Source organism: Opisthocomus hoazin, chromosome 1, assembly GCF_030867145.1.
Source record: "Opisthocomus hoazin isolate bOpiHoa1 chromosome 1, bOpiHoa1.hap1, whole genome shotgun sequence".
Classification (NCBI taxonomy): Eukaryota; Metazoa; Chordata; class Aves; order Opisthocomiformes; family Opisthocomidae; genus Opisthocomus; species Opisthocomus hoazin.
Genome location: NC_134414.1, coordinates 92,632,274 through 92,659,304, shown reverse-complemented (window position 1 = coordinate 92,659,304; position 27,031 = coordinate 92,632,274). Strand labels below are relative to the sequence as shown.

The following is a 27,031-nucleotide window of genomic DNA, read 5'->3' as shown; positions in this document are numbered from 1 at the left end:
GCTCGCTTCCTAACCGACAGCCAGTTCTCTAAATATGGTATACAAGGAAAGCAGGTTGTATTTCAAAGACAGTTGAAAAGTAGTCTATTATGTTTTGCTCATTGCTTAATACCTTCAGTGAGAATTAGTACACCGGTATAAGTGTTCCTTTCTATAAGCATTACTAAGAAGTTCATGCAGAAATATATGGTTATTTGTCAATGTGAAGGGATGTCCTCATTTCCATGCATGTATTTATTACAAAATAAAGCTTGATAGATGGAAAATATAAAAGCTCTTTGTCTAATACTGCAGCAAACTCCAGCATATCAGCCTATATACAATAAAAACATTTATCTTTTATTCACAGAGTAAGGTAACTCCAAGACACCTACTTCCTAGCTTGATCAACTGCAGCATTTTAGGTGTCTTGCAAGAACAAATCAAAACTGATGCCCCTGGTCCTCAACTGGGAAAAACTCTTTTCAATTCTGAGGTAAACAAGCACAAGCATTTCTGCCGTCCAACATGCTATTGGTCCTCAACAGCCAACTAGCACACTTTTGCAAGCAAAATGTAGTCTATAGCAAAGGGAAAGCATAAACCACAGGTAAGGTCAAAAAGGCTTCCAGGCCTGAACATACAGTATTAACAATACTTACATTTTCTGTTGTTCCAGTAATTACATGGAGACCATCATATGTTGATTTAATGTACATACCCTAAGAAAAAGACATCATGGGAAAGAATTTTTAAAGTGTTTCACAAACCATCACCATCCAAACATAACTTGCATATCTCTAAAAGAAAAGCCTTTTTTTCTTCTCCTTTCTTTTCTCTGTTTATTTTAAGATTCGTGGACTTTCAATACATGCCATGAGGAATTTGTCTCTGGATTGGAAAGTGCTTTCTGATACACTTCGAGAACAACAGCCCAAACGATTCTGGCCCTAATTAGCATTTTACCACAGTCGTCTCCATAAATACTCCCCAGTTTTTTAAATGCACTCTACTCAATTACAAAAAAAAACCCAGAATAACAAATTGTCTTAGGATGATCAATACTTCCATTTTGCTTTGGAAGCTGCAGAAGACTTTGGTAGGCAATGCTACAAATACAACTGTCAAACTGATAACCAATGCTCTGAAATGTGCCCGCAAAACGGCTCTAAGACTTTCCGATAGCCCCAGTGAGCAGTTCAGCTATAAAACTCAATGATGAAAACTTAAAACGTCAACTTTGTTAGCTACCCCACTTCTTTCAAAAATATATGGTAAAGGAGGGATAGCTTATGAACTGACAGAAGTTCCTGCATGGGTAGTCTAAGACACCGTCTCAGACTTCTCGTCTTAAGTCATAATTCAAACATTTTAACAGCATCCACCAAGACAGTGAGAGAAGGAAAAAGGAGAGAGAACTGGCATACGCTGAGCATTCAACAACTTCTGAGGAATCTCCTTTCCCTCAAACAGTTCACAGAAAGCAGGTAAATACTGAGCGCTTGAGTAAACATTATCTCCATAACCAGCTTTTTCTCCTTTTAATCAGTGCCACAAAGAAGTCTGTTCCTAGCTGAGGAAAAGAGTGCACTCACTGGTGATTAAGTATGGTAAAAAGGCACAAGAAGATGTATCAGGTTGGAGTAATCTAATTTGGGATAAGAACTCCCAGACATTTTGGTAGTGGGGACAAGGAAGTACTCCCCATTTAACAAAGTGGATGACATCCCCAGTAAAAAAAAAAAAAAAGGGACATTAGTAGTTTCTCAGGAGACGGGGCTCGAAACTAAACTATTTTTCTCTGCACAATACATAGCAGTAATGGCATCAAATGCAGTTGTCATGTTGGGCTGTCACAGCCAGAAGAGAACAAAGCAAGAATCTGCTCATTACAACACAGATAGGAAGCCTCTAGCATCATTCATCAACTTCCAGCTCCTCTATGCACCTTCAGCAATTTTTTTCATTGATTGGCTCCATGCACATAAGTTTATGCTTAATTCAGTGATCTCAAATATGGAATGGCAATATCTTACACATTTACCCTCACAACACCCCTGTGAGGTAGGGAAACACTAATATAGACACATTTTACAGACAGGATAATGAGCCACACAAGAGGCTCATATACATCGATATCTGCTATTTGGTACTCATACCTACTCCAAAGCAACAAAAACCAGGGCCTAAATCCCTCTTAGGATCTGGATCTAAGTGACCGGACGATACACCCTGCAACATGGCAAGAGCTGAAATCACGGTGACTTCACGGTGACAGGAACTACAAGTCAGGTCCCCACACAGAGCAATTTCTGAAGAAAGTCACGTCTTTGTTTTTATTGACAGCGAGTTACTGCTTTCAACTTCAAACCTCAGGGTGAAAGCAGAGGATAAAGTTTCACACTTAATGGTCACACAGTGTTTAGTTTTGTGCAAAGCACTATTCTGAAGGATAGTAAGGTCATCCAAGTATGCTATCATGGCGTAGTGCAATTCACATCTGATGTAGTCTTTTCCAGAAATTTAAAAGACTTTCAAGAAGAAAAAGAGGAGAAAGAACTTTTGCAGAACTTTCTTTAAAGGCTAAGACCAAGATTTTGCATGCTGATTGTTCACAGTGTCGATGCATTGGGAAAGAAAGGGAAGAGGGAAGCTAAAAAAAAAAAATTTTTATTGCACCTGTACAAAATTAATAAATGTTACACTAGTACTCTGCCACATTGATTTTGCAAGAGCCAACATATTTCTGTTTACAAAGCAGTTTTTAAATGGGAAAAGGTAACATTGTTGCAATAGAAGGATGAGCTGCCCTTTCACCCACATTCCTCCATGCCTTAAGTGAACAATAGATAGGAAATGGTACAGAGAAGTGAATGTTTCTGGCTTAATGTTTGATCCGGAATGGAAATAAGAATACTATAGACATTTACACTTTTCCCCCCTCTCTGCCTCCTTGTGGCTGCACAGTATCAACAGCACTTTCAGTGACCAAGAATACTGGGGAGATCAGTGCGGGTGCCGTTCACTTGCACTGAAACAGATTGGCAGGTACACATCATAGGTATCCAAAGACAACGCCCTGGTCCATATGAATTTACAAGAATCAGTTAGCTCAAATAAAAGGAAGAATAATGCAGTTAACATGATTAAAATAACCATAAGGTAACCACCGTAGGAATCAAGAACAAATGTATGCCTAGACTAAAGGCTAGGTAACTTATACTTAGTTACATCACAGATTGTCCTGATCAGTTATGGGTAGGAGTCTAATTTCAAACCATACATTTTATCTCGTAATAAAATATTATTCAGTTTAGGGTTAGAAAAGAGACTTTGTACCTTTTTTCTTTTTTTTTTTTTTTTAAAGAATGAAAACAGAATCTGATACACTTTTAACATATTTTATGCAACGGAAAAATAAAAGAAGATACTAGGTCCATTTTATCACACACATAACTGAACTCTTACTCTTTCACTGTGACATCATCTTAATAGAGTCCCCCAAATTTGCACATGCCTCTTTAACTCCAAACAGTACTCAGAACCCTCTTCGTAATTTTTCCCAGCTCCTCCAATATTTCAAGCCAAATAACTCAGGAGAAATACTAGCAACAGCAGTACACTGGATTCCTGGAAAATACTTTCTAGCTAGCCACCAGCTACACTCTGCTGTATCTATGACTTGTATTTTATGAGCGCTTTTTCGCATGACAGGTTCATTTTGTGGTTGCTTCAGTAGGCAAAGAGGAACCCAGAACAGTCAGTCTCATGTTCTGGTGAATTCACCCGAATCTAGCAAGCTAGCTGAATACCTACTGCTTGAAATCACATCATAGTACCTGAACTGACTATGATTAAAGTTATAATACGAACAGGAAAAACTGAAGTTCAGGATTAACCCTTGCCACAGTTCTCTGATATTCTGTTTTATATTAAAAAAAATTAAAATAGGAAGGGACTGTTAAAGAAAAACTTCCCAAGGAAAAGTGGTAGCTGTAACTTGGTTACCTGCTGTTTGTCTAACAAAAGGCATACGGTATTGTGCTTCTTTACTAAACACACTCACTGTTTTCAGTCAAGCAGTAATATTTTTAAGTCTGTTTCCTGGCCAAAGATACTACCCAAGCTAGCTAGTTTTCTCTCTTTCTAGAACATCAACAGTGTAAAAACACACAAAATTAAATTCTCCTTAATGATACAGATAAAACAACTTCCGAGTCCTCAAAAAAAAAGGAAAAAAAAAAAAAAAAAAAGAAAAAAAAAGAAAAAAAAAAAGAAGTGATTATTCATGGGAACATGCTGCTGGTTGCAAAGCTGACTACATTAATGAATTTCAGAGCTATTTAGAAGAATTTTCTACTCTGACAACTCCCTTTTCACCCTTACTTCACAGCCACTGCAGGCCATACCTCTTCCTACGTCAACACTCACTGGAGAACATGTGTCTGCAGCCAGTCACATAACCAGATCTGGGCAACAGACCAGGGATAGAGGAGAGAAACAGGAAAAAAAAAAAGCAATACCAAAACCCACCCACCCATAACTTGCAAGAGTTTCCCCACATCACACCCTAATAACATTTTCTGCTTGCCAGGTTATTTAGTCTGTTTGTCTGACAGGTGTTAACTAGTTTTACTATCTGTAAGACACTGCAAACCCTGTAACACAATTACCTTTTTCTTCTGCAGGAACATATTAGTCTGACAATTTACATTTACCTCTGATTGATACTTACGTTTCCACAAAAAAAGTCAAACACAGCGAAGGAACTTTTTGTGCCAATTAAAACATCCTGATAGTGCTCCAATGTGGTTTAAGTTGTAAAAACTCCAACCATTTTCTCAATTCCATCTTGTATTTACCATACGAGTTTAGGGAAATAGCGTGGTTGTCCAAACTTCTTATTTCCTTCTCTTCTCTCTTCCTTTTTCTCTCCCTGATCTACTTTAGCTTCTCAGACACTAAATTTGAGACATGTTAGATGTTCCATTTATGCTAGGTGACAAAAAAAATCTTCCCAGTTAGCATCCGTCCTTGTCCTTTTCCTTCTATTTGAAGTCTTTCCATCTTTATAGAAGATTTTATTTAGTGATTGGTAAAGTCAGCATAGAACTATCATGTGGGTCAAAAATCTAGAAGAAAGTTGACAATAACGCATTTTTCCATCTCCATCATTGCACAGATCCTGGAAGAAGGTCCAGAAGTTACCATGTTTCACATTCATCCAAGTGCTCCTGATGTGCAGAAGATACTCACAACTCCAAGCTCCACCGTCAATTCTTAAACTGACACACTTAGCACTCAACAGGACAGTACTGATACACAAATATTGGATCTTAATTTAGTTTCAAAAACAAACCAAAAAAACCCAAAAAGCCCAGTAACCCAAAAGCAAAGCTTTCTTACAGAGCACCAAGAGCAACCCAACAAAGATGATCTGTTAGTAAGACTGGCACTACAACAAACTGAAAGGTACGACATTTACCCTCCCGGCACAAATATATCATCCTCAGTTCCTGCTCTGGAGAGCTCACAATCTAGGAGACACCGCACAATACAGAGGCAACAGAATAGTGGCATACAGGCACGGATGAAAGGGAAAAAAAAAAAGACCATATCAAAATAGCATTGTATCATTCTAAGGCCTGTATACTGCACAATTGGTATTTTCCATTTTTAAAAAATACATATAATAATTTTTATGACAATGACACAGCAGTCCTCAGTCAGCACAAAGACCCTGTTCAGCTCTTTTACAAATATATATCAAAAGAAAAAACCCTGCCTTAAAAGCTTCCAGTTTAAACAGACAAGACAGACAGAGGGTATAAAACAGAGGCACAGAGGGGGAAGAGATTCTTTATCTGATCAGCTACTCAGCAGGAAGAGACCCACAAAACACATTCTTATTTACGAAAATACTGCTCAACATTTTTCAGTCACTGGGGGTTGACACCACCCTACAGAAAGACTTAAATGAGGGGGAAAAAACCCCACCAGTCACGAGACAGAAAGGAAAACAAAGACAAGCTCAGATAAAAATGGACAGAACTCCAAAAAAAGGTGGTTAAGAGGAAAAACATTTCTTCATTACAGCAAAAGACAGAATTTTGAAAGGTTGACTGCAGTAAGCTGGTGGAAGAGATAAAATTACAGGAGAAAGCGAGGGAGGAGAGAATCCACAAAAAACTGAAAGCCTGGATGACTAGTCTGAAATGGATTCGGAGATAAAAAGGAAAGCCAGTAGAGGAAGGGAAAACAAATAGCAGATTAAAACAAAGGATAGGGCAATATCTACCCACCCAAATGTTTGGGTTTTTTCTCATATTTTAATTGTGATTTGCGGAAAGAGTGGAAAATTAATTTAGGGTATATTTGCTCTAAATACCTTGGCATACCAAATATGTCAAAAAACCAAACCAAAGCAAAACCCAAACCCAACAACAGCCAACCCACAAACCAAAATAGTCTCCAAAACTACACCATCCAAACAACTTCAGAAACCTGCTGCAAAGAGCACAGCAGTAGTCCTTCTTATTCAAGAAAATGGAACGAGAATAAACTTGGTCAGAAGTTGTAAAATCTGTTTCATTAGGCAAAAAGTGGTTAACTGTATTCTGATCACCTTCTACTACCTCCTAGGATTGTGGGAAGAGATATTCTTAGTGATGTAAAGTTGTAGAGCTGTAATTGTTATCAGGGTTGCTTTTTTCCACGCAGTGGGTGTGGGATACTTGCATAAACAAAAGACCAATGGTCAATTCTTGAACAACAAACACAGGACGGCTGCACTGAGCCTCTGAAAGCACCTGATTAAGTATGCAGAGTTTTTGCAATAAAATTCAATCAGCTACTTCTCAGTAGTGCTGTAGAGCCCTTGAATAACTTACAAAATAGCTTTATATCCCAGAGATACTACGAAGCATATTCCAGAATTTGACAGGTTTTGTGCATAAGCCCACGCAAACTTCTTGGTTGAGTTGATCTTTGTAATTTAAATCCCTTCAGACTTCAAGATCCTAGAACAATCTGAACCATTTTTCAGAAGCTGGTATAAATGGCAAGAACTTCTTGCTCATTTCTCCCTGTTCACTAAACTTTTTGCATACATCAGTGAGCTTTACAAAGTACTTCCCTGTTGGCCCAGCTGCATGAGAAATCAGACTAGGATGAGAAATCGAACCATTTTCAGACTTTAAAATAAAATAAGGCTACAATGTCCTATTCCTTTCCATATATACAACTTATTTTTAAAAAATCGGTTTCTCATCCTGGATGATGGGTTTGATTAACTGCGTACTTCTTACCAGCCCTTCACTTGGCTTGATGTTTGTAAGCTGGATCACTTCAAGGTGAGCAGACTGGGAAACCAGTGGATCAGAAGAAAGCGAGATAATGTGATCACAGACGCCAGAGAGAGTTTTACACTAGGAAGAAAAAGAGGAAACAAAATGTCACAATAAGCATAACATTGCTAACCATTTGCATATCAACCTAGAATTTAAAGCACTGCATTTTTAAAGTACATATTAAATTGCATTGCTGAATCGACAAGGCATAGGGAATGAAGGAGGAGGGGGGAAGGCCTCAGTCAGCAGCACAGTACAAAATCCGATTTTTGTGACAACCTTGAACAGACACAGCATCAGACCAGGGAAGAACAAGAGGGAAACTCGGGCATGCAGGGAGCACACGGCCAGCTCCAATCCCCTCTCTGCCCACACCTTCTGCAAAGACATTCAGTGTTCCCAAACCCCACTAATTTCCGCTGAACGTGCAGATGTTCAGGACAGATGAAAATCAATCCCTTAACCATGACGGGTAACTCCCATTAACTCTGAAGTTCATTCTATACTAATAAAACATGCTAATTGACTTTGGACTGAGTTTCTTATGTTCTGCTGCTGCCAAGCATGATTTACTCTTGCAGGCATGAAGATTACAATAAATACCCCATCGTGAAGTGGTTAATTCTTAAACCTGTCATCCTTGGCAGCCTCTTCGCAGCAAGACAGAAATAAAAAAGTTTCTAGAAAGGCTGGGACTGTCAAATGGGTACTGTGTATCTCCTCATCTCTCACTCCCTGAACACCCTTTTCTCAGCAGCAGGGAAGCTGTGATTTTTTTTCCCCATCATTCTCTCAGATTTGTGTAAGCAAGTGATTTTTGAGAGTTTCAGTGTTTTCTGTGAAGTCTCCTTTCAGCGGCTGACACTGATTTCTTGGTTCAGGTTTCCAAATGCTTGTTTTGTCAGCAAATTCAGGGATTAGGACATTCTTCTGGTCCCAAAACTGTGGGTACCTCCAAAACCAATTAAGAACCAGTTTAACTGCTCTCAGACTCAAAAGATGAAAGCTAACCAATCTCCTCAGATGACCAAAACACAACTGCACATAACTGCCGCACCAACCGCTCTTCCAAGATTGCGATTTTCTCCTCTTTAAATTACTTGCAAATGGTTGGATCAGGCTTTTATACAGACAGCTTATTTTACTCAACAATGTCTCAGAATGAATAAACAAATCAGAATTAAATATAAAAGGTAACAAAATATATAGTACCAACATGACCAACATGACCTTCCAGAGATATTACCTTCAAGCATAGACACACACACACATCCCCTTCCCCCACCCCTTCAGGTTTATCTGTATTTCATGACACAGAATCATTACTGAAAAAACAAAGTCAATGAATATATAAAATGGAGTTAAGACTGCTTTACCTGAACCAGGAAGAAGTGAAAAACTGAACTTTATTGCAAAATTGGGTTTTTATGGCTTTTTGGATACATGAAAATTGCTTTGAGCTGACATTTTAAAAAGGTAAGAATAACGCAAAATTCCATAATAAAAATGAAAGTTTACGTTTCCTGTTTGTTTGGGTTTTCTAATACAATGCTAGCTTGTTATTTGTATTTTCATCTCTCTTGTAACTGCACTGACAATTATTGAAAAATTACTTTTAGAAAATTAAAGAACACTCAAGTCTCCACATGCAAAGTGAAGAGACCTATATAATAATCATTCTCTGGTGATGAAAACTGTATTTTTCATATATCTTTAGATTTGTATTCATCCACCTAGTCTTCCTATTAATCTCTTCTAAAACTACCAAATTTCTGGGGTCCTTAGCAGTTTCAGAGAAACTTTTCTTTACAATGAATTAATGTATGTTTTTTATCTCTTATCCCCAACTGTTGCATTGCAGAGCGAAGCCAAAACACAGTGTTCCTAACACCTAATAACACAAGGTATGCCATTTCAAGTCCACAGACGGGGCTCCTCATTCAAAAAGAAGCCCTCAGCTGCCTTGACAGATGATAGGGAAAGGAGGGCAATGAGGCAAGCCCAGGATGTGGCATGGAACAGAAGCGTAAGCTGAGATGCATTAAATAGCTCCCTGAAGCAGCTGCTCTTCCTCTGCCTCTCTATGAGAGGGGTACAGACAGTCTATACAGCAAGCCTACAGAGATCAGCATTCCAATCTGGTTATATTGGTTGCAACCCTAAAACAAGGTGGTGTGAATATTCCCCAAGAGGAGCTCTGGGAATACTGGATGCCAAAATCACTGAGTTACTACGATAAAAAAATCTGCCATATGCTTCTATGCATTTCTAAAAGATTACTGTGTTCCAGGTCTTGCGGCTTTCTTTCCATCTTAGATATTCACACTGCCGTCCAACAGCACGATATGATACTCATTCCAAGCACAATAAATGAGGCACAGCAAAGTCCCTAGAGAAGACCCTACCATTAGAAGATGCTTTTTCAGATTAAGGCTTCAAATTCTATGACCTTTCCAAAATGTAAACACTGATTCAACATGTGGGTTTGCATACATAACTGTCTTTCTAGAAAAATTATATTTGGTGGCAAAAATCTGCTGCATTATTATAAAATCTTTCCCACTTCATGAGTACCCAGCTTTCACCAGGTTGAAGACAAAAGCTGAGGACAGAGAACTTATAAAGCTCCATCAAATGTTATCAGGTTTATTACCATATACTAGTATCACAGGTGACTGGAAGCAGCAAAAGAAAACAGAAGGTACAGAAAAGTGAAAATGGAAGTTCTTCAATTACTTCTCTCAGCTTCTGACCAACACAATTAGCTCTTTTTCTCCTAATAGAGCACTAGCAGACCTGAGTGATTCAGTAAGACAACATGCCATGAACTAACTGCACCCATAAAGCAAGTTTCTCAAGAAACAGTCACTCTGGATAATGAGACCTAATCACAACATCATCTGCCTAGTAATTCTGGAATAGTTCTACCCAGCAAACTCATTTCATTAGAATGTGTTTTGCTTTGCTTGTGAGAACTGTCCTTTCCTTTGGTGGCAAAAAGACGTTAGCTGTAGGAGGATTTTCAACTTAAGACTCACTGACATTGCACAGAAAAGTGGCATATTCACATTGCCTGGCCTTCCCTGGAAGGACTAACTAATTTGTTTTTAATTAAAACTGCTCATCTGATTTCAGAATGCTATGCATTTCATTTGGGTTTCCTTGTTCCAGCATAATTTCAAGACCTTGGGAACAAAAAGCAATTTTTTTAGCAGATGGGCTTGGGTTCTGCCCAACCATCCAAAACTTCCAGCTGCTACAAGAAAAATCTAAAAACTCCTGTAGTTTTCTTCTGAAAGTATTAGAAGTCTGTTTGTGTTGGAATACTTAGAGCATCTTATAAGCTTCCCTTAAGTATTATACATTTAAATAATTCTGGATAAATACTCCTTGGTTAGAGAATTGGACTGTCAGTAGGATCAAGTGACTACCGAGCTTGTGTGAAAAGCAAATTGTCATGAACTCTGAGCTTGCCCAGAGCCAGGACAGCAAGGGGCATGCTCTTACACAGCACGTACCCTCTCCCCACTGTAAAGCCAGGGTACACGGGCTCTCACTGGAAACATGTCCAGCGGCTGACACAGGCAAACCAATGCATTTTTCATTGCCTTTACTCTCAGAAACATCTCATTCACAGTTTGTGGTTGTTTTCTTGTGTATGTGTGTCTGTGGAGGATGGGAGAAGGAGAAGAAGGGAAATTCAGCCCCAGGAACACGTCAGAGCTTGGATGGCTCTGGGACACATTCATAGCGTACAGCCGTGTCAGTTTACAAGAGAGTTTAACCAGCGGCTATGAATGCAGTTGCCAATCAGTTCCTGCCCAGATTACTGCTGTTGAATTCACTGGCCAAGGCTTTTAAACATACCAATCAGCATAAATCAGCATACGGACAAAACAGCCTTCACACCAGGAGCACGCTTCCTCCCCATTAGGCCTCTTTATGGAAAAAGACCTTGGACCTATTCAAGGGATCAGAACCTTCCATGGCAAAGACACTGCCACATGGCACAGAAACAATGTTTATTTAATGGAGGCAACATGATGGTGTATTTAGAAAGTTCCCAAGTAAACTGCCTTTGATGTCTCTATGCTCCTCTTCCTAAAGAGTTCACACCGTGGCTCAGCAGGTTCATTCCATATTCATTCAAGCAACAACCCTGCCTAAATCTAAAGTTATGTTCGATGGTACTAGCTTCAATGGTACTTACTTTGATGGTACTTACTTCAAGCTACTTCTAGCTTGACTGAATTTTCCCTAAGCTCCCCAGACTTCACTGGAGCTTTCACCTTGGCAGACGCAAAGTCAATCTGACAAATTATGTAGGTGTAAGAAATACAAGGGGTGTTATTATTACATTTTTATTATTATCATTTATTAATTAAAAGTTTTAAAATTATTATTTTATTTGATGGAAAATAACAGGCTGACACGGTATTTTGCATCTAGGCTACTCAATTTGAGTGGAAGCACACAAACAGTGCACAGCATAACTATTGAGCACAAGCTGTATCGTATATTTTAGTTTCACTAAAATTGGATGACAGTACAATTCACCTTTTCTCTCAAACGGTAGCTAACTTTTGTTACTTTGTAAAACTACATTTCTCATTATGAAAACATTGTTAACGGAGATCATGATCCTTTATCTTTTCTAACTGTTGATTCCCTGCTGCAATGCAGTACTAGCTACAGCAAGGCACACAGGAAGATGAACATCCAATTGCTCCTACAAAAACCAGCAGGCACTGAAAATGTCTGGCCTTTCTCAAGCTGCACTCAGCTTTCAGCATGCAAGGTATCTGAGCAAAAGAAAAGGATTTGGCCAGACCGAAAAAAAAAAAAGCAAGTTACAAAAGATTAACTGAGAGAGAAATAAACAGATGATTACATTTTCTTCTTCTGTCACACAGTCCCTGTTCTCACTATAAGCCTTACAGTGACAAATTCAGTTCTCTTTTGCAGTAACTCATCAATGCAATAAAGTAAAAAATTCTCCTCTCTATTCAGTGACAAACTTATAATTGCAGATTGAAGCTACACCACAGTCTTCAGGTGCAAAGCTAAATGATTCAAAAGAGGATGAAAAATATCACCACGTAGCATCTAGTTGTTTGGTAGAAATTCAAGTGGAAACATTTTCTTTCACTCAGTAGGCAACTAGTTTACGCCCTAGAGCGTGAAGAATGAACAATAATACTTAGTTTCTACCCGTATTTTTGGACTGTAGTGTACCACTTTCTAAAAGATTTTCCGCAGTTGTTTCCCCCTTCTTTCAGCCTAAAGGTGACTAACTTCGATTTGCATCTGCTCTGATCCTCTGTGGCAACTTCAGTTTGTGATGGGAAAACGCCTGCCTTCTGCAGCAGAGTGGAAGTGCTTAGGGACACGGTGAGCTTCAGAGGCCTCCACAAGCCACGGCTTTTCTTCAGACTGTTCATCTACAATTTGTTCAATTCAGGCAGCCCTAGGGCCACCAAGCATTTGTGGTCAAGCAAACAGACTTGTGTTTGCTCCTCAATATTACCCAGGCTAGTGACCAAGTTTAAACCTATCCTGCTAAGTATCTACAATACTGAAACATTCTGGCTAAAAGACATTCTCAGGGCTCAGGACAATCAAAGCACCAGCCTCCCTCACCAACCCTCTCACCCATGTCATTTCAGTGAGGAACAGGATGCCAGTAAGACACACGGACATTCAGGGCTAAAATTTGGGAAAAAATGTCTTGACAGACAAAAACTCAGTCAGTTTCAACTGACCAAGACAAAGCAACTTGCTACCTAAACATTCAGGATGAAGTCTATCTAGTTAGCTTAAGCCAAACCAAATAATTATTAACCAATTAATTTTAGTCCACAACATTTGTTGTACTGTAGGGAATACACTAGTAACTCCAGCAATCTTAGAACCAATTGGGCCTGGACTTGCATTTGTATATACCTGAAGTTTAAACAGTGAACTAAATCTTATTTTGGAGGCCAAAATGGAGTCTTCTATTAAAATGAAGTTTGCTGAGCCCAATTTGCAAGGTATAGACTCTTAAAGGAAGCAGGAGGTTACTTTTTCTCTTTTTCTTTAATAAGACTATAAAAATTATACTTTTGATAATGCATTTTTAGGCCATTATAGCTCTATAACAAATATTCAAATTTAGTGGGCAGGAGTGAATTATCAACACTGGTTTCTGCAAGGCTGTTAGCAAAAAGAGAACATTCTGATCCATTACTAGTTCTTTTCTTTGTCAGTTTAGTAATGCTTTTTTAATTTAAATAGCTCATTTGGTTTCAAAAACTTCTTAACTTCATTCAGCGGTTCTACTTTCTCCAGTTTTCCAACTCAATAAAACTGTATATTTTTGCAGGAAAAGCAGTGTAATTTTACAAAAGTAAAATTCCCTAGGAAAACATTCTTTTTTTTATAGAATTAAACTAAAAACACAATTCAGTTAAAACTTATTATTAATCTAACTGGAGCCTGGTTTCCACTTTCTATATTTAGTCCTTCTTGCTTTGCTCTCACTTTAATACTCTGCTGCTTCACATGGATTAATCTGAACTAGATACTTCTATCATATACAGCCTTGAACAGCTGGATGGAATCAATGAATTACTCTTCAAAGATTTTAAAGCTCCATTCAGACTTCAGCAACAATTAACTTTTAACAACCCAGATAAGCAGAACTGACAACCTTTTAAGCTGAGCAGTTTTCCATACAGTTTACCACCTCAAGTTAAATCAATATAAAGATTCTAAATATAAACTAACAAATACTAATTTCAAATTTTGAAACAAACACCACACCTACGGCTTATCCTTTCATATTTAGGCCCACTGTATTTCAAAAACTGTTGTTCTTAAGTTAATATTTTCTATTGCCGTCTATTTCTGCTGGTATTATTTTCTGGTGATATTTACTTTCTGTTTATATTAATAAATTATTACCGTCATGATTATTTATTTATTTATTACATCGTTTATTGAGCAAAAGGTAACTTGGAAAAACACACTGAGAAATTAAGTGCCAGAAATATGAAGCATTTCTCTGCATTCTTGAATATTTCAGAAACATCAACATTTTAATGAGCAAAAACCAACACATTATTCCTGTGTGGTTTTATGCTTCTTATTCCACAGAAACCAAGTGTTTCTATGAATGAATTCACAGCAAAATAACCTATAAGGAATATAGTTGTCTTTAAAATAATTACTTTAGCACAGCTGCAATTCTAGAGCTGGAAATTATTGAAGAGACATTTTTTCCCAACCACATTTTGTAATTCCATTTAGAAGAAATAAACAAGTTGAAGTAGGTAATTTCTTCTGAAAACTTCAGTTTTCCATAAGACCTTTTTCCTTCAGATAATTTTAAGTATTTAGTTGAATAACACAGACTAGTTTACTACTTAACCTAATATTATGAGAGACAATCAAAATGCTTTTATATAGCATTTGAAACTTGAACTGCTTGGAGCAAACAAAAATATTTTCTTCTTGAATATAAACTGAAGCTATACAGTTCTTTCTCCACAGAATACCATTTTTTAAACTTGTCAGTGACATCTAAAAAGGTAACATCTGAATAAGTTTATTGACGCTAACACATACTATCTATGGACAAGGTGATTCAGCAGTCTCTCCACATGAACACCCACATTGCCATCTCTGAAAGAAATAGGGCATTCATATGCTTTTCAAAAGAAATTACTGCCATTAGAATCTAAGTATGCTATTTTTTTGGCCCTACCTAATTAAAGCAAACCAATCAGTCATTTAATTGAGGATCTTCCCTTTGGTGAGGGCTATTGCCTACTCCACCATGCTTCAGAGGAAAGGGTGAAGACTCAGTGACACGTTAACTTTGGAGGTATCCATGTACGCACTTCAGTAGCAGCAGAGCAGTCTAACATCCCCCGCCTGTGCTCACAGACTTTCTTGCCCCCAAACTGGCACAAAGTAGGCTTGATCCAGGGGACAGGGTAGCATCCCCACAGGAGATATGTGGTTACAGAGCTCTAGCCCCTGCACCACAGCATACGAACCCAAAATAACACTTGGAGCCAGGTGAACAATGGAGATGTTCAACCCAGAACACAGCTCCAACCTGAAGTAAACCACCGGACCATCCATAGGTAATCCAGACAAAAATCAACTACTTTAATCCAATTATCTGCTCCTAAGGTGGTAACTTGCTTGGTGTACTGAAGAATAAGAGTACATAACTGCCATTGAATTTATTTTCATTTCTGCAGACACAGTTCTACTTTACTTATGCAAGAAGGATCTCGTAAAATTTTAGTTCAGTCACAGAATCACAGAATCACAGAATGGTAGGGGTTGGAAGGGACCTCTGTGGGTCATCTAGTCCAACCCCCCCTGCCAAAGCAGGGTCGCCTAGAGCAGGCTGCACAGGACCTTGTCCAGGCAGGTCCTGAATATCTCCAGAGAAGGAGAATCCACAACCTCCCTGGGCAGCCTGTTCCAGTGCTCCGTCACCCTCAGAGGGAAGAAGTTCTTCCTCATGTTCAGACGGAACTTCCTGTGCTTGAATTTGTGCCCATTGCCCCTTGTCCTGTCACTGGGCACCACTGCAAAGAGTCTGGCCCCATCCTCCTGACACCCACCCTTCAGATATTTATAAGCATTTCTAAGGTCCTCTCTCAGTCTTCTCTTCTTCAGCCTTAACAAGCCCAGCTCCCTCAGCCTCTCCTCGTAGGAGAGATGCTTCAGTCCCCTCATCATCCTCGTAGCCCTCCGCTGGACTCTCTCCAGTAGCTTCTCATCTTTCTTGAACTGGGGAGCCCAGAACTGGACACAGCACTCCAGATGGGGCCTCAGCAGGGCAGAGTAGAGGGGGAGGAGAACCTCCCTCGACCTGCTGACCACACTCTTCTTCATGCACCCCAGGATCCCGTTGGCCCTCTTGGCAGCCAGGGCACACTGCTGGCTCATGGTCAACTTGTCATCCACCAGGACACCCAGGTCCCTCTCCGCAGAGCTGCTCTCCAGCAGGTCTGCCCCAAACCCGTACTGGTGCATGGGATTGTTTCTCCCCAGATGCAGGACCCTGCACTTGCCCTTGTTGAACCTCATCAGGTTCCTCTGCACCCAACTCTCCATCCAGCCTGTCCAGGTCTCGCTGAATGGCAGCACAGCCTTCAGGTGTATGCACCACTCCTCCCAGGTTTGTGACATCAGAAAACTTGCTGAGGATTGTTCCAGTTCTTAGTAGGAACAATAGCTTGCAACAAGGATTTCCTTTGGCTAATTGCATGAATTGCCTATTAGTTGTAAATCATTTCCTTTCAGTTTTGTGAGGAACCTTGTTTCCTTGTGTCATGAAGAGAATGTGGTACGTGAAATCATACAGGGTGAGCCCGCGTCTTTGAATTCAATTTCCTCTCTAAGTCATCCCAGCAGCACAGCTGTATGTTGGTATCTGATCATTCAAAGGCAGCTGGATGTGATGCTGGCCAGACACTACTTTTGTTAACCTCCCGGAGTCTGCATGGTTTGCAGACGTGAAATGTACTCAGGAAACAGAGCTGCAATATCTTGGTCTTTGAATTTAAGAAGAGAGAATTTACTTTCTCTCTTTATAATACCTGTGTAGATGTTGTCTCCTCCCAATCTTTCCTAGTTGTCCCAGCATTTCTCATTCAAGATACTTCCTGTGCCTTTACCAAAATCTACTACTATTCTTTTTATATCAGAGAACCTTCTCTTTAATATTCACCTCTAAATTTATGGGATACAGAGTCTATAACAGGAGATTTAATTTCTTAATCCCCCTCTAGGACATCTTTAATCTAGTTTGCAGTTGTGAATTCAAATATTGTTATCTCATAAGGTATCTAACATCCTTTCTTCTTTGACACTGGCATAAAAATACCATGCACTCTCTCAAGATCTTGACATCAGGCAGGCTTTTCCCCTCATTTTTTAATATATCTGTCAGATTGCTCCTCCTCTCTAGTGGGCTAAAGCCACAACTCCTTCTTCTGTCTTCCAAGGAGAGGGGTCAGAGGGAAGTGTGACTGCTTTCAGTTCCAAGTCTATCATCAACCTTTTCAGCTGCACTTGTAAAATACTCCATTTCAAATTCAAAACATGATTTCAAACTCCACATTTTAATTATTCAGTCATAGATTTATCTGTTTCCTTGATTGTTTTTGGTCAGCTTTTGCCCCATGAAATCCCATTCATCAGCCGAAATGCAACATAGAAATGATCCAAGTTACATGTAATACATCTAGTCACTTTCAGTCCTAGGCTTCAGTAAATCATTCAACACTCTGTTCATGTTTCCTTACAAGCTTGAACACTAATCATAGAAGCTAATTAAGCTCTCCACAATAATACATATGTCCACCTGTCACCACAATGAAGTTACTGTGAATTAAAGAAATAAGCCTATGTGAGTCTGAATGATGTAAGACAACATAACTTCTGAAGCCTGTCTCAAATTTGTGCACTCGCATATCTTAAATGAATCTCTCTGTTTCCTCAAAATTTTCTGCTGAAGACTATATTCACTGATGTTTCATCAGCTCTAAACACTGCCAGCTCCCTTTACAATTCTTTTTGCTAATTTGTAAAAGACATATACTGTATAGCAGATGTTAGAACTCTTGGCTCTTACAGTAGAAAACTAGCATGTATTGAAAACCAGGCTATATATAATGATTTCAAACTTCTCGCACTTTTACTTTTGCCAAGATTATGCAATTAAAAACTTCATTACTTAAAAACTTGAAAAGATCAGCTTTGCAAAGATGGTGATGTCAGCCTCACTAAAATTGCTAATTCTTTGTGTCCCACAGGGGAAAAATGTCAGTGAAATGTAAAGATACACAGAGACATTTTATTCCACATCATTGTGAAATCAAGCTTATAGAATTCAGCTTGCCAAGCATTTGATACGGGAGCACCAAAAAAAAAAATTTACTCGGAAGCACGCCTTTCAAAATAAGGAAATGCAAAATTTACTTGCTTAAGGTCCGGTAGTAAGATATCAAAACCTACCTAAATGTGAAATACAACAAATAAATTAAACCAATTCATTACTCACTCTTAGGAAGACTATCTTCATACCTAACTTTATAAACAAGCTCTGGGTTAACGTAATACTCACTAAACTACAGCCACAACATCAAACACGATTTATTATCTAAAACTTAGGTTTTCAGTTTTCACACAAAGTTTACTCAAGCTTTTGACTCTCCATCCACCAAAGTGGCAGCCTTTCAAATTCATCCTGTGTTCTGATGCCCTGACGACTTCCATCTGCTTTATTGATTCTCAATAGTCCTACAGATTCTGGGGACAGACTGTAGTATTTATCCTGAGAATTCAAAAGGAAAGAATTGCATTAATTTTCCTATCACCAGGCTAGCTCCTTGCTCCTATGAGGAATAAAATTGCACAAATGAAACTACATCACTAACATAAATGTATGATTTCATAGCAGCCTAACAACCAGCTCGCTCTCGAAAAAAATACCCTTTTACAAAATCATCCTTCCGGCCACTGTTTACAAATAACAAATGGGCCTGAGCCAGACAAACACAAAACCTTGCAAAGTTCCTGGTTTCTCATACACCAAGTTCGACTTCCATAATTCCATTATCTATTCATAAGTAGTTCCATACATTCACTCAGTCATACCCAGACTAGTTCATTACTACACTGGCACTGCATAGAAAAAGCACAAAACACATAGCTCTAAAACTTTATGTAGTCTATACAAATATCTTTATTAATAGAAATTCAAACACTACTCACCACATGAAGAATTTTATTCTCTGTTTCATACACTGTGCAATCCTGAAAAAGCAAAGCAGAAAAGGTAGGTTAGATTGATCCAATCATTCACCCTCCCTAGATTTTTCCTTAAAAAGAATTGAAAAGTCTTTTGGATAAAACAAAAGATTTCAAAGTCTCAAACAGAACGGAAAGCTTCACGCAACCAAAGTGTGAAGCCACCACAGAAAGGAAATACTGGTAAATGTTTATATCTATTCACTAGATCCTGTTGCTTCCTTCCTTGAGACAGACAATTATCTTCCTCCATTTACATCCTTTTAGCACATGCCAGCCAGTCACAAGTACGCTAGACAAGGGGCTTCAACCAGCAGTCCCTGACCATGGACACAAATGACCTGCTTCTAGTGGTAACACTGAAAAACAGAGGTACCAGCAATAGTCTTCACCAACTAAGAAAGAAAACTAAGTGGAACAATTCCTGCTGAGCTGAACTGACGCATTTGCACACTCTGCCAAAGAAGAGAAGGAAAACCCTGGGGGGAGGAAGAGGAGAAAAGGGAAGCACTGGTTGTTTATAACACTCCATGCCATGGGAGGGAAGACAAATGCGGAACACAAAACGCACAGGACTCTTGAGTCGGACCATCTTATTACACACAGCCTGCTGGGGACTGCATGCACATTGGGGTCACCTTCTGTAGCCTGTGACACAGTTTCTACAAGCAAAACTAACAGATGGGAGGCTGGGGGCTATTAAAGTTTTTCTTACAGGCCAAAATCTCAGTCGGTACAGAGAAATGGAATTAGTAAGGCAGAGAGCACATGAAATACAACCGACATTGGTGAGAGAATCACTCGTTTCTAAGTTCATCAGATGCTGTAGCTTTATGGTAATTAGTGCAAGCTCTGTTTAGAATGAATGCTTTATATCCTACCTAATAACGCACATGAAAAATGGGACTAAGTTTTCATGTTTTAAGCCTCATTTTCAAATCAATTTATCCTGTTAGAAAAACAACTTTGTTACATGCAACTATTTTTTAAAAAAAAGAACTTTTAACCCATGGAACACTTCTAGTGTTACTCAGGCAAGAAAAGCCAATGTATTCTTAAGCTTTATATAAAGCAACCTATGCAGAAGCAGCAGGTTGATCAGGGAGTATTTTCCTAATAACAGCTGTTGGCATTCAGGAAACATTTGCCAGTAAGTACAGCCGGAAAGAAAATCTAACACGTTTAATTATATGCAGACATCAATGAAGTATTTGCAATCTTAGTAGCAAAACACACATTTCATTGTTATATGTGGGAGGGCATGTAACATTTTCAATCTGGATACATCTATGTTCTGCATGGTTTCTTATGAATCATTTTGCAAAAATGATATATATAGAAGAAAAAGAAAGTGCTTTTAAGCAGACATAATTGTTTCATTGGTAATAGGAAGAGTTTACTATAAGTTTAAACATTCAGCTTAAAGAGGATACTGTTTGAGGAGTCTCACTACTAAGGGAAGAAGGATTCTGGGTTCTTAAATGCTGTAGAGGTTTATTACAACCAAGAAAACAGTGAATAACAGAGACACATTGCTAAATCCTTGAAATAAAACTCTTCCACACAATCATGAAGGAACCTAAAGAAATATGCTTATTTCTGACAAACCAAGAGTATATATAAATACATAAAACATTCCTGAATCTACAAAAGCCAGTAAAGCAAGTGGAAAACTTCTTAGGCATCCAGTGTACGTATAGGGGCACGTTGCCTCACCCTTAAATTCTCTTCTCAAAGCATAATTCCCTACAAGCCCAGCATCTGGGAAGAGGAATTGCTACATGAGTTCATCACTTAGCAGACAGCTGATAGTTGATGCTGCATCTTCATATTCAGGCAAGAGAAAACAGTTCAGTAAACCACAAAAGACAGAAAAACTGCAGAATAGCAAATGCAATGCTTGGGTAAAAAAACAATTCCAAAATATGCTTCTGCCATACACAAACGACATCCAACTAAACATAATTCAAGCATGAACTCAGGGAAATGTGCAGGAATGCAAAGATCCATGCTGGCATAGCCCAGAGCAGCCCTGAAGTCTCGGATTCAAAGAAACCTAGAAAAGGTCACCAAGCTGATCCCTGCATCATCGCAAGCTCGTTTTAACTTCCTGCAGCCATCCCCAGAGATAAGGGCTGAGACTGTTTCTGAACAATCCCAAAAGCAAAACCTACATGTCACTTTCTTTCATAGTGAACAGTTTATTTCCCCTTAGATTTTTAAAGTCACTCCAGTGCTTTGTGCTTTATCTTTAAGCAAGTGCTGAGCCTAACTGCGCCCACCATCTTCAAACATCCCTTAGGTAGAATGATAAGCTGAATGCTTATTACTGGAGGCCTTTATCATTTACAATTATTGCTTTTTCATACCCATTTCGTTGCAACTGAAAGAGCTTAAAGCACTTGAGAACCATAAAAAGAGTCACTAGCTATGCAATTAGAAATAAATTTGTATTCTTAATAGCATACCACCCACAGCTGGAGAACATCTCTTCCTTCCTTACCTAGAATACAAGCCGGTACCTTACTCCTGAAAGTTCTCCTTAACCATAGTATCAAAACACTGCAGTTAAGGTAAGAAACAGATCATATACAATTTAACAACAACTCTTTTCTACTTTAGAAAAGCAGGAACACACAAAAAATCTGCAAACCAGCTTTACTCGTACACAAGTTAACAATTTGCGCTTCACTTAGTGAAAAAATAGTGTGATTACTCCTGAACTGAAATACACAGACACAGCAAGGAGGAGATGTTTTACTTTTACCTGTTTATTCTCTGAACTTTACACATACATTCACTGACAAACTATAACTACTTTATAACTAGGCTGTATGATCTTCATCTAATCAACCAAACAAAACTTCAGCTGAAGCAGCATAAGATTATCTTCTAAATGCACGTTCTTTTCTAAAAATATTAATATTGCAGATTGCTAATAAAGCAACAAAAGCAGTTCTGTGTCAATTTATACTTTCTGAAGATGTAGTCAAATAGTGGCCATCAGCAGTTTCAGGGAGGAAAATCGGACAGTATCATCCGCAAAGAAAGAGAAATAAAAGGGCAATACAATGGAACAACTTAATTACTAACATCAGATTTTCACGGTCACTCTTTCCAGCTCTGCCTCATGCATCAGAAATGGCAAAAGTGACCTTTGTGGAGGCAGCTGGAACTAGTCCAAGATCCCAAAAAAAGGGAAACGTGAGATCTTCTTTCGAGATAGCAAAAAGAAGTCCCAAGGCCATCAAAAGGGACTTCAGGGCACTAGGGCGACTGGTTGAGGGATCAGGGGCGCAGGTGGTGTTTTCCTCCATCCCATCAGTGGCAGGGAACAGCACTGAAAGGGGCAGGAAAACTCACCTGGTTAACAGGTGGCTCAGAGACTGGTGCCATCAGTCAAATTTTGGCTTCTTTGATCATGGGGAGGTGTACACAGCACTGGGCCTGCTGGTGACAGGTAGAACTCAGCTATCTCAAAGGGGAAAAAGAATTCTTGGCCACGAGCTGGTGGGGCTCATTGAGAGGGCTTCAAACTAGGTTCGAAGGGGGAAGGGGATATTGCCCAGCTCACTAGGGATGAGCCTAGGCTTGGAGTGCCAAGGCCAGGGGTGAGATTGACAGCCCAGCTCAAGGGTGTTTACACCAATGCACGTAGCATGGGCAATAAACAGGAGGAGCTGGAAGCCATTATACAGCAGGACGGCTACGACTTGGTCGCCATCACAGAAACGTGGTGGGACAACTCGCATGACTGGCATGCTGTCATAGATGGCTACAGACTCTTTAGGAAAGACAGGCCAACAAGGAGAGGTGGGGGAGTTGCTCTATATGTGAGGGAGCAAGTAGAATGCATTGAGCTTGGCCCGGGGGCAAATGAGGAACAAGTTGAAAGCTTGTGGGTTAGAATTAAGGGACAGGCTCATAAGGGTGACATTACGGTGGGTGTGTACTACAGGCCACCTGACCAGGAGGAGGAGGTTGATGAGGCCTTCTACAGGCAGCTGCAAGCAGCCTCACAGTCATAGGCCCTGGTTCTCACGGGGGACTTCAACCACCCTGACATCAGCTGGGAAGACCATACAGCTAGGCAGGCGCAATCCAGGAGGTTCCTACAGAGCATCGATGATAACTTTCTGATGCAAGTGGTGGAGGAACCAACAAGGAAAGGCGCGCTGCTGGACCTTGTGTTAACAAACAAGGAGGGACTGGTGGAGGATGTGAAGGTCGGAGGTAGACTCGGCTGCAGTGACCATGAAATGGTCGAGTTCAGGATCCTGCGTGGAGGAAGCAGGGCGATAAGCAGGATCAAAACCCTGGACCTCAGGAGGGCTGACTCTGCCCTCTTCAAGGAGCTACTCGGAGGAATCCCGTGGGCCAGGGCTCTCGAAGGCAGGGGGGTCCATGAGTGATGGTTGCTCTTTAAATGGCACTTCTTCCATGCACAGGAGCAATGCATCCCCCTGAGAAAGAAATCGAGAAAAGGAGGCAGGAGACCTGCATAGTTAAACAAGGAGCTTCTAGCAGAGATCAGGCAGAAGAGAAAGGTCCATGGAATGTGGAAAGAGGGACAGGCCACTTGGGAAGAGTACAGGAATGTGGTGAGAGCATGCAGGGATGCAACGAGGAAGGCCAAGGCCCACCTGGAATTGAAGCTGGCAAGGGATGTCAAAAACAACAAGAAGGGCTTCTTCAACTACATCAGCAGCAAAAGGAACGCTAGGGACAATGTGGGGCCGCTGCTGAATGAGGCGGGTGTCCTGGTGATGGAGGATGCGGAGAAGGCAGAGCTACAGAATGCCTTCTTTGCTTCAGTCTTCAGTGCCAAGGCAGGCCCTCAGAAATCCCAGGCCCCGGAGGTAAGAGAAGAAGCTTACAAAGAGCACGAGTTTCCCTTGGTTGAGGAGGACTGTGTGACGGATCACTTAAGCGATCTGGACGCCCACAAATCCATGGGCCCCGATGGAATGCACCCACGAGTGCTGAGGGAGCTGGCGGATGTCATTGCTGAGCCACTCTCCATCATCTTTGAGAGGTCCTGGAGGACAGGAGAGGTGCCCGAGGACTGGAGAAAGGCCAGTGTCACTCCAATCTTCAAAAAGGGCAAGAAGGAGGACCCAGGGAACTACAGGCCGGTCAGCCTCACCTCCATCCCGGGAAAGGTGATGGAGCAGCTTATCCTGGAGGCCATCATCAAGCAAGTGGAAGAAAAGAAGGTTATCACGAGTAGTCAGCATGGATTCACCAAGGGGAAATCATGCCTGACCAATCTGATAGCTTTCTACGATGACATGACTGGCTGGGTAGATGAAGGGAGAGCCGTGGATGTTGTCTACCTAGACTTCAGCAAGGTTTTCGACACAGTCTCCCATGATATCCTCCTAGGGAAGCTAAAGGAATTGTGGGCTGGATGAGTGGTCGGTGAGGTGGATTGAGAACTGGCTGAATGGCAGAACTCAGAGGGTTGTCATCAGCGGTGCTGAGTCTAGTTGGAGACCAGCAACAAGTGGTGTCCCCCAGGGGTCAATACTTGGCCCAGTCTTGTTCAACTTCTTCAGCAATGACCTGGATGAAGAGTTAGAATGTACCCTCGGCAAGTTTGCTGATGACACAAAACTGGGAGGAGTGGTGGATACACAATCAGGCTGTGCTGCCATTCAGCGTGACCTGGATAGGCTGGAAAGTTGGGCAGAGAGGAACCTCATGAGGTTCAACAAGGGCAGGTGCAGGGTCCTGCATCTGGGGAGAAACAACCCCATGCACCAGTACAGGCTTGGGGCAGACTTGCTGGAGAGCAGCTCTGCGGAGAGGGACCTGGGTGTCCTGGTGGACGACAGGTTAACCATGAGCCAGCAGTGTGCCCTGGCTGCCAAGAAAGCCAATGGGATCCTGGGGTGCATGAAGAAGAGTGTGGTCAGCAGGTCGAGGGAGGTTCTCCTCCCCCTCTACTCTGCCCTGCTGAGGCCTCATCTGGAGTACTGTGTCCAGTTCTGGGCTCCCCAGTTCAAGAAAGATGAAAAGCTACTGGAGAGAGTCCAGCGGAGGGCTATGAGGATGATGAGGGGACTGGAACATCTCCTCTACAAGGAGAGGCTGAGGGAGCTGGGCTTGTTCAGCCTGAAGAAGAGAAGGCGGAGAGGGGACCTTAGAAATGCTTATAAATATCTGAAGGGTGGGTGTCAGGAGGATGGTGCCAGACTCTTTTCAGTAGTGCCCAGTGACAGGACAAGGGGCAGTGGGCACAAACTGAGGCACAGGAAGTTCCATCTGAACATGAGGAAGAACTTCTTCCCTCTGAGGGTGACGGAGCACTGGAACAGGCTGCCCAGGGAGGCTGTGGAGTCTCCTTCTCTGGAGATATTCAAGACCCGCCTGGACAAGGTCCTGTGCAGCCTGCTGTAGGTGACCCTGCTTCGGCAGGAGGGTTGGACTAGATGACCCACAGAGGTCTTTTCCAACCCCTACTATTCTGTGATTCTGTGATATTCAAAACTGGAACAAAAAGAAGAACAAGGCAGTAAGGGAGGAAGATAAGAAGAGCAAGAACAAACCATAACAATCAGGGAGAGGGTGCTTCTACACTTTCAATCCCAGTATAATCTTAAAACCTATTTTTAAGGTTTTAACAACACCTATGCTACAATGCAACTGACAGTCATCACTTACATTTCTTCCAGAACTTCTGACCTTTATAACCACAATTCTGCATTATTTCTACAAAAATTACAAGTTTTATCTGCAAAGACCCTATTATAATGTCATAAGTAATAACTACTAAAGACACCTAAATTAAATCACACGTGAGGCAACAAATATAAAATAAAAATATCTGTGAATTTTGTTTTTCAAAAGCAATGTTTGTAACGCTTTACTTTTCCATTTTATTTTCTTCTCCCCTCACTATTATTGTCTTCTTTTTAAACATTTGGCTTAGTAAGTCACAGAAGTGGGGAATGGGGTCAGCTAATTACATCAGCTTTTTTCTTATTCTTTAGTCCCTTTCTTTGCACCTCAGCTGATTAAATCCTCACTCAAAATGTGAAGTACTGAGATCTAGAAGACCTGTCAACTCCTCCTACTGCTCTTGTGTCCCACAGGGAAAAAATGGTCATGGGATAATATTAAGCAGAAGACACTCCGATTTTTGCATACATATGATCTGGATATATAAGCAAGTGGAGGAAAAGAAGGTTATCAGGAGTAGCCAGCATGGATTCACCAAGGGGAAATCATGCTTGACCAATCTGATAGCCTTCTACGATGGCATGACTGGCTGGCTAGATGAGGGGAAAGCAGTGGATGTTGTCTACCTAGACTTCAGCAAGGCTTTCGACACTGTCTCCCATAACATCCTCCTAGGGAAGCTGAGGAAGTGTGGGCTGGACGAGTGGTCGGTGAGGTGGATTGAGAACTGGCTGAATGGCAGAACTCAGAGGGTTGTCATCAGCAGTGCTGAGTCTAGTTGGAGACCAGCAACAAGTGGTGTCCCCAGGGGTCAATACTTGGCCCAGTCTTATTCAACTTCTTCAGCAATGACCTGGATGAAGAGATAGAGTGCACCCTCAGCAAGTTTGCTGATGACACAAATCTGGGAGGAGTGGTGGATACACAATCAGGCTGTGCTGCCACTCAGCAAGACCTGGATAGGCTGGATGGAGAGTTGGGTGCAGAGGAACCTGATGAGGTTCAACAAGGGCAAGTGCAGGGTCCTGCATCTGGGGAGGAACAACCCCATGCACCAGTACAGGCTTGGGGCAGACCTGCTGGAGGGCAGCTCTGTGGAGAGGGACCTGGGTGTCCTGCTGGATGACAAGTTGACCATGAGCCAGCAGTGTGCCCTGGCTGCCAAGAGGGCCAACGGTATTCTGGGGTGCATTAAGAAG

General features: G+C 40.8%; 1 protein-coding gene across 6 annotated transcripts in view; it reads right to left on the bottom strand.

The window, feature by feature from the left end:
- CNKSR2 (connector enhancer of kinase suppressor of Ras 2) overlaps window positions 1–27,031 on the bottom strand; it is a 232,638-nt gene that overhangs the window by 129,767 nt on the left and 75,840 nt on the right. For 5 of the 6 annotated variants that reach the window (XM_075429438.1, XM_075429455.1, XM_075429429.1 and 2 more), the window contains exons 5-7: window positions 19,113–19,154; window positions 7,287–7,406; window positions 642–701 (exon numbers count right to left, since the gene is read on the bottom strand). In XM_075429438.1, the coding sequence (XP_075285553.1) occupies window positions 642–701; window positions 7,287–7,406; window positions 19,113–19,154 (222 nt within the window). The remainder of the gene's footprint in view (window positions 1–641; window positions 702–7,286; window positions 7,407–19,112; window positions 19,155–27,031) is intronic. The other variant, XM_075429465.1, reaches the window with a different exon arrangement.